This window comes from Taudactylus pleione, unplaced genomic scaffold (assembly GCF_031769625.1).
Source record: "Taudactylus pleione unplaced genomic scaffold, aTauple2 ptg000329l, whole genome shotgun sequence".
Classification (NCBI taxonomy): Eukaryota; Metazoa; Chordata; class Amphibia; order Anura; family Myobatrachidae; genus Taudactylus; species Taudactylus pleione.
In genome coordinates, this window is record NW_028284730.1 from 8964695 (window position 1) to 8973599 (window position 8905).

At 39.3% G+C, this 8905-nt stretch overlaps 1 protein-coding gene across 1 annotated transcript; it reads right to left on the minus strand.

Annotated features, from left to right (window-relative positions):
* Nucleotides 1-2109: 2109 nt before the first annotated feature.
* Nucleotides 2110-3045, minus strand: LOC148509327 (olfactory receptor 1G1-like). Its single transcript, XM_088443453.1, has one exon. It carries the CDS (start codon nt 3043-3045, stop codon nt 2110-2112), a length of 936 nt encoding a protein of 311 aa, XP_088299579.1.
* Nucleotides 3046-8905: the final 5860 nt, after the last annotated feature.

Consider the following 8905-nt stretch of genomic DNA (forward strand, 5'->3'; position numbering starts at 1 on the left):
TTTTCTTCTTAAATGGTGTGTCTGTAAAGAAGATTTGTGGAAGTTGGAATTTCTAGATCGTTCACTAGGGTCTCTGGATCTAGTTCTATTAGGGTATGGTTTATAATCTGTGTTATAGAAATATCTAGACCTCATCCCTTTGTGGAAGGATCTAATTTCTCCCCTTTTATAATCCTCATGATCTCTGTTGAATTTCTTCTTTTTGTTTTCTACCAACATTCTCTCATATTCCTCTACTCTTTTATTTATAATATGATCTTTCTCTTCATAGTTTAACTGATCCTTGTATGAATTCAGTTTATTACACCCCCTATACACACATAATTGTATTTATTTCTCCGATTTTATTTATATTTTTGGAATAATTCCATATTTTATGTTTTAATAAGCTATGAAATAATATGTTCAATACATTTATAAATTTGAATCATTACGTGCAGTAGTCTATATACCCACAATATCCTTGTGCTGTTCTTCCATACATGTATATAGTTGTTTCCATGCTATCAGATCTTTTGGACAGCTGCAGAGATATTGTGTGTGAATATATTCCCACTACATTTTATTGTTATTATATTGAGTCTACTGGATTAGCTAGCGCAATCTTTAATTTTTCTTGTATTAACATAGTCTGTGTCTTTTTCAAATTATTTTCTTGTCAGTGAGGGTACAGGTGCCACCAGGCCCTTACTGTCTGGGCATGGTGGCACTTGTGGTTCTCTATGTGCCGCCATACCCAGAAGGCTTGCTGGTACCTGTAGTCACACTGTACAGAGCATTAATTACTATCTTTCACCCATTAGCCTTTTACCCACTGCCACCTGTATGTCCCCCTGATATATTAATGCCCCCTGGCTGGTCTAGCCCGGTGCTGGGTACTGGAAAAACGGGGGAACCTATGCCATTTTACTCCCATTTTTACAGTACCAGAACAAGCTCAGAGGTCTGTGGCATTTTTTGCTTTTTTGAGGGGGATTGTTTAAAATATTTTTTAACATATTCTTGACACCGTACACACTAAAGCACTGCACAGGTCTGACTGATCTGTGCAGTGCTCAGCGGGGTCTATTGAGAAGGGGCCAATATAACTGAACTCACACTTGATACAACACAATCAGTATCACCTTCAGATCAAAATAGACAGGCAAACACAATTCTAAGTAAATCCATGATTTTGGGCACAAAAACCCATGTGAATCCAGTGTTGCCCAGCATATTTAAATACGGGCAATCACGATTCTTTGGGGTATATTTTTTCTAAGTATGGGTTTATAGCAGTTGGTGTTGCTCATAGCATTCAATCAGATTATACTTATCATTTATTAAGCACCTTCTAGAAGGACACTAGATTCTGATTGGTTGCTATGGGCAACACCTCCACTTCTATAAACTAGAGATGTGCAGGTTTACTATTATTTGGTTCTTTTTGCCAAATTATCGCAAGTTCGAATTCATCTTATTGGCTATCCAAAATACGTGAGAGCCTGATTACCAATATGATGATGTTTTTGAGATCTGAGTAAAACCGAGCTGCTCATCTCTACTAAAATCCTGCACTTTAATAAATACACCCCTTAGTATATTTACCGCTCGCACAGTGGTTTATTAACCATCCTTAGAGGGATGATAAAGGTGAATATTTATTCTCAGTGCATGTTGAAATATGGTCAAATGAGGATTGAAATCTACTACAAAGAGGTAAGTATAAATTTGGCACATGTAAAAAAGGCAAATGTGTTGATACAACACCACACTGCAAAAGTATATTGTACAAGAAAAGAAACAATACTAGTGCCAATGGTAATGAATGCCAGTTTTTGGATGTACTTTTGTAGGTTAACATTTCATGCCAAAGGAAGCTGCATACCATCTCTCAAACAGGTTTAACAACCCGGTTCACAAATGTAGAATTTTATAGCAATTAAATATATTGAGCTGAAATTTAAAACGTTAAACTGTTGAACTTTTCTCCAATGTTGGGATCCAACAGCGGGTCCTCCTTTATGGACGAGAAAACCAAAGACATATGATTATGTATTGGTGTATTAAAAAACAATAGGATTTTCCAAGGTTTATAATGATTTAATGATATTGATTCTTTATATAAAGTTAAAAATTCTTCATATACTGTTTTATTTTTACAGTAGCTCCCAACACCTCCTTGTTCCTTAGACTGTATACCAATGGGTTTAACATTGGAACCACAGCCACATATATTAATGAGAGCAGTTTGTCATCTGATCTTGAGTGGTCATTTTCTGGTTTCATGTACAAAAAGATGATTGGTCCATAGAATAATATTACAGTGGTGAGATGGGAGGTGCAGCTGGAGAAAGCTTTAATACGTCCCTGTGAAGATCGTATCTTCAATATCGTTGAAATGATATATACGTAGGAAATTACAATGAGTAGATAAGGCAGACATCCAATGAATACACTTTCTACTGATGTCAGAATGTCTCTGTTTGTAGAGTCACTAACAGAGAGCCTACTCAGTGTCTTCAGGTCACAGAAAAAATGATCAATTTCATTTGAATGGCAGAAAGATAATGAGGATGCAACCATTGTATGTACCAGGGAGTTCAAGATACCAATAAGCCAAGAGAAGGCAGACATCACAATAAGAACTTTTTTTCTCATGATCAATAAATACTGCAAAGGCTTACAGATTGCCACATAGCGGTCATAGGCCATGCATGTCAGGATAAATATCTCAGCCTGTCCACATAATAAAAAAATATATAGCTGGCTAATACAGCCATGAAATGAGATCTTGTGCTTGTGAGTTAAAAGGATAGACAGTAGTTTTGGAAGAGTAACTGAGACAAAGGTGATATCTGCAGTGGAGAGATTACACAGGAAGAAATACATGGGAGTGTGTAACTGGGGCACAAGACAAACAAGTGTGATAATAATCAGATTTCCAATGGTTGTCATAAGATACATAAATAAAATCCCAATAAAAATAAGCACGTATCCAGTGGTTGAGCTGGAGAAAGCTAAGATATGGAATTCCTTTACTGTACTGATTGTACAATTATTCATCTTGTCTGCCTAGAGAAAGATGTTTTACTTTTGGTTATTGATGCAGAAAAGTAACTTACCTTTTCATTTACAAAGCTTACATGTCCAGTCATACAGGGGCTCCCACATTGCATGGAACCTGTCCATTTGCAGAGTTGTACGTATCTCTGTGGTCGAACCACCACTATCCATAGCTGTAAATGATGTGTCTGAAAATGGGCTATTTCTGCTTCCACACAGCTCTGCATAGCAAGCCATTGTGACAACAGGCCTACTCTGAACCTTGCATACGTACAAACTTCCCATTGCTACCCATTTATGCCACTTCAATTTAACAAAACATATTTTTATTTATTTAAAATTATTTTTTATTCTTCAATTTAACAAAACTTATTAGTTGTGCTGATGGTTATTTTATTGGATTTTCCCCATCTGCCTTCTATCTCCTTGCCTAACATGAAAAAAAATAAAAATAAAAAAATAAAAAAAGATATATATATATCTATATATCTATATGATAACCATATATTACAATAACAAGTTGAATAATTATATACATTATAATCCACCTATCAGGCACTGTATTTTAACTGTACTTTAGTTAAACTATTAATACAAGTCTGGTGAATTCATTTGTTTAACATATGACTATTGATCTAATATTACTAATTGTTACAAAAACTAAACCATAGAAATGTATGTCCATATCGTCCTAGCAGTACAGAATTTCACCTGCCATAAGAGAGAGCCTACTAATCCTGTTGGCAGTTGTACTATTGAGATCAGTTACTAATAGCAGTTAAATAGAATAAGGTTATCTGGTTTCTTTTTCAACATAAGAGTTCAATAATACTTGATAGATAGAGTAGATCTGTGACTGCTTCCAATACAAGGGTTTTATCATAATTCCTATTTTATTTTCACAAAACCAAGACTATGCAAGTTATCTATTCTAAATCACTATAATGACCCAACTGAGTTGAGATTTACGCTATGTTAAGTGACACTTGCCTCTTCAGCATATACTGTGAAAAAAATCTTGCAATAGCAGGTTCAGATATGCAGTGAGAATAGGAAAGTGGGAAACTAAAGTACTGAAGGTACAATAATGTAATCATTATTGGACTTTGCAACAGTGTTAGTGATTTAAAGGTTACTGCCATTTCAATCTAGCTTTGAAGAAAGACCATGACATATTGTAATATATGCACATACCAAATAAAGATACAAAAGAGGCAAAAATGAATAGCTACTGAGCTCAAGAGGAATAAAATAGGCTTATGAGAGACCATTAGAAATGGATGGTACAGAAGGCAGTAATTTAGAGAGGGAAGGCAATTCTTGAGCTATCTGAAGATCATAATTAAAGTAGTGGGAGTTAGAACACAGCAGTGCTGAAGCAGAGTTGAGCACAAGTCATACCCCTTTCACATTGCAAACCTGGCTCTGGCCCGGGATTTTTAACATGGGTCCAACCCAGCTGCGACCCGGATCAGACCCCATTCACACTGCACCTTCGACCAGGGTTATTCCCGGGTTGGCCCTGTTCACACTGAACCCGAGTCATGCATGTAAAACCCTATGGATGTCATTAAAATTTACTTTTTCAGGCTCACAAAGATAAGATCACAAAAAGGAACAAAAGTGAGGGGTGGGGACTGCTCACAGCATTGCAGGAATCATGGCTGATGGATTACCACTGTGTAGCCCTGAGTTCAGGAGTGTTTGTGCTTTACTGCTATTTGATTCAGCCAGCGAGAACATGATACAGCTCCTGATAGCATATTGTACAGTTCACTTCTTCATCACTCCATTTAGCCATCACTGTATAGTGACAGTAGTGATAACCCCTTTCAGCCTGCCGGAATGCTGTCTTTGCTGTTGTCTGCAGTGTGCTGTCTGTGTGCCTGGCTTCTGACATTATCAAGTGAGACCCAGGAACATCCAATCAGTGGTGTTTGCTGAGTCCCCGGGTTGGATAACCTGGGTAGTGCCTGTTCACACTGCACTTCAACCCGGCTTGTTCCCGTGTTCACACTGCACTTCAACCCGGCTTTTTCCCGTGTTCAACCCTGCTCTATTGCAGGGTTGAAATGCCAGGTTGCTCGACCCGGGAATTTGTTTGGTGGCACGTTCACACTGCATCTCAACCCGGGTTGACCCAGCAATATCCCGGGTTATTTTTGCGATGTGAAAGGGGTTTCAGTTTTGCAGATATCTCTGGTGCCAAGGGCATACATCTACAGGCAAAGGGGTGTAACTAGAAGGTAGCAAGGTGTTCAAACATACTGTAGGTAGAGTTTGGCAAGTGCATGTCTATGGCATTATGAGCTACAGTATACAGAGTTATACATACATGAAGATAAGCCTGTTTTCAAGGATGGGCTGGTTCAAGCGTGCAGTAATAATGATAATCAGGGCCAGATTAAGGGGGGAGGTGACAGGGGCGGTCATCCCAGGGCCCCACACACAGAGGGGCCCCCACCACTAGAGCACGGCACGCTGACAGTGACAGAACAATTTCCTCTGCTAGCGTGGCCGATGTGGGGATGGAGCCAATACAACAAGCCCCACCCCCATATGACCTGTGAATAGCGGGATTTCGGCACTAGGGGGCAGAGCCTAATGAAGGGAATAGCAGCTGAATAAAATGTAAGTGTATGTGTACTGTTTTATTGTTTATATATGTGTATGTATGTATATATGTGTGTGTGTATGTATGTATATATGTGTATGTACAGTATGTGTTTGTGTATATATGTGTGTGCTATTGTGTATACAGTATGTGTTTGTGTGTATACTGTGAATGTGTATATATATGTGTGTATGTGTTATTGTATATACAGTATGTTTGTGTGTATATACTGTGTATGCATGTTTTTTTGTATATATGTGTGTGTTATTGTATATACAGTATGTGTTTGTGTGTGTATACTGTGTGTGTGTGTATATATGTGTTTGTATGTGTTATTGTATATACAGTATGTTTTTGTGTCTGTATACTGTGTATGTATGTGTTTGTGTGTATAGATGTGTATGTGTTATTGTATATACAGTATGTGTTAGTGTGTGTATAGTGTGTATATGATAAGGTGCCCATACATGCTGTCACCGCTGGCAATCGTGCGGTCCAGGGCCCCCACAAGCCTTAATCCGGCCCTGACGATAATAGCTATTAAACTAAGTGTAAGCATAGGAGACATCCAACTCTAATAATACATACAGTACAACTTAGCATACTGGCAATTATACACATTTTTCCCCATTGCATGCGCACAGTGTCAGCTTCCGCCACCGGCCATAGGCTGCGGGAGAGAGATCAGAAGATCTTTCCCCTGCTCATAATTCTCCATAGGTTTAAAGCAGTTTACACCATCTGAAGTTATGTGGCCAAAGTCCAAAAGCAATCTGCAGTGCTAGTTAGCACTTTGTTGGAGATTTCTGTGATATATCCTGCATTGTGCTATTAGTACATAGCAACAATTCATAAAATTGTGCAGAAACTGCAGTTTTGACAAAATTTTATGAAAAAATAGCTTGATAATGAGCCTCTTAGTGAGAGAAATATTGTCAGAACATTGACAAGTCTGAACATTTTTGTATTCAAGATTACCAAGCGCGAATTATGTTATAAATTTTCTTAGAGTATGGGGTAGATGAAGAAAACCTTAGAAAGAGATGGAGAGAGATAAATTATCAACCAATAAGCATCTGTCATTTTTCTAACTGTTTGAAAAATGACAGGAGCTCATTGGTTGGTTTGATACATCTCCCCCTGAGGGTCATATTCAATTTGCCTGCGAAAAGTCGGAATAGGCGATAAATTATCGTCGATGACATCATTTTTGCATGTTTCAATTATCCCCGTATTCAATTTCAAAGACTTTTCGCCAGTGCAAAAAGTCTTTGTAAAAAAAACGATGATAAGTTTTCATCATATTTTACATGGCGAAAAAAAGTGCAGAATTGGGGTTTAGGGGTGCACACGCCCGATACTTTATCCCCGGAAAACCTGCGATGTGGAGCGAAAAGTTCAGCACAGGCTTTTCGCTCCAAATTGAATAACCCCCTTAATCTAATTAATCTTAATCTAAATGTAATTAGATAAAGGAATCGAGTTACATTTGCAAACTAAGGGGCCTTTTCATTATGAGATAACTATCACTAGTGATACTCATTCATCATGCCTCATTCATCATGCCTCATTCATCATGCCTCACTAATACCCCTTTCAGATATACAACCCGGGAAATTTCCTGCTCAGACCCGGGAATATCTCCTGTGCAAATTCCCAGGTATTTGGTCGAGACCCCCCTTTCACACTGCAGTGTCTACCCGGGAAATTCCCAGGTAGACCCCTTTCAGACATAAGCCAGGTTTTTTAGTAGTAGTCCCCTCCGCCCTATACAGTGCCCCCCAGTAGTAGTCCCCTCCCCTTGTAGTGCCCCTAGTAGTAGTCCCCTCCCTTGTAGGGCCCCCAGTAGTAGTAGTCCCCCCTTGTAGTGCCCCCAGTAGTAATCCACCCCCCTGGTAGTGCCCCCAGTAGTAATCCCCCCTGGTAGTGCCCCCATAGTAATCCCCCCCTGGTAGTGCCCCCAGTAGTCCCCCCCCAGTAGAGAGAGACTTAATAAAAGAAAAAAAATCACTTACCTGAAACTCCCGCTCCTGGTCCCGCCGCTAACAGCTCCTCCGGCCGCTTTGCATGGGAGAGACGTCATTACTCATGACGTCTCTCCCATTACCACTGCGGGAGTCCGATCCGGCCCCCCTCACACACCCCCTGTGTCCTCCAGTACCCAAACTGCCCCCCCCACGCTGCCACCACCGCTGATGTCCAATCTGCCCCCCCAAGGGTGTCTGATTTTACGGCTCTGCAAGTTACTACCATCCACATGGTCAGTACAGTACATTCACTGCATGTTGCTGTGACGATTCCAACTGTCTGAATTTGTGTAAAAAGGGTTCCGATGTGAGTGGCCACAGCTTTTTCTCATCCCAAATTCCATTGTGCTTAATCTGAGACTTTGTACATGTGCAATACCAATTCCTGTGCAGTTAATGTAGCAGCCTAGCATTTCTAGCACACTATATGAGAGGCTGTTCCCTGAATTTGCAATACGTACTGTATAAGATAAAGATTTTAAGTAGAAGTATGTTAAATTACTCTGCTTGGAGCATCTCGTTTGCACTGTGCATTTCCTGCTGTATGGTGCATAGATGCTAGTGTATGAGGACACATCTGTATTTATACTTCATACCTACCTAAATTAACTGACCCTTTTTAATCTTGGTTATATATGTCTGGATATTATTACTTTTTAACATTAAATATAATGTTTAAAATTAATACAAAAAATAAAATAAAAAAAATTAAAATTAACACATTTTGAAAAATAAAATAGCACACTCTCCTACATTCTTCGACATGAATAGGGCAATCATTTTTATATTGCAGTATCTGACATGTACAGTACTGGACAGCAATAATAAATAAATGCATTTACATATTCAAATATAGTTATAAATAAGCAACTATATATTGGTGATTTGGCGGCTGATGTTTCTGCAAAATTAGAAACCAAAATTCTTTTGATATAGGGTCTGATTCAGATTTGGGAATAGAGTAAGATTAAGCAAGTAACTGAGGAGCTCATTCAGAGTCGGTCGGGAGCGCTGAACACTCCCGACCGACTCGACGTTGCCCCACAGCGCATGCGCACGATGGAGCTGGCTCGTGCGCATGCGCGAGACCCGGCTAACGACGGGTGCTCCGTCCCAAAAACAATCAATTGCTAGTTAGTGTCCACCAAATGTTTCAAGTCCTGAACAGTGTAAAGGTGAGTCGCAGCCTGGCAAGTATTGTGCTATAGTATGTTGTGAT

Coding starts and splice junctions, on each gene's coding strand:
- LOC148509327 (XM_088443453.1), bottom strand. CDS start 3,045: ATGAATAATTGTACAATCAGTACAGTAAAGGAATTCCATATCTTAGCT.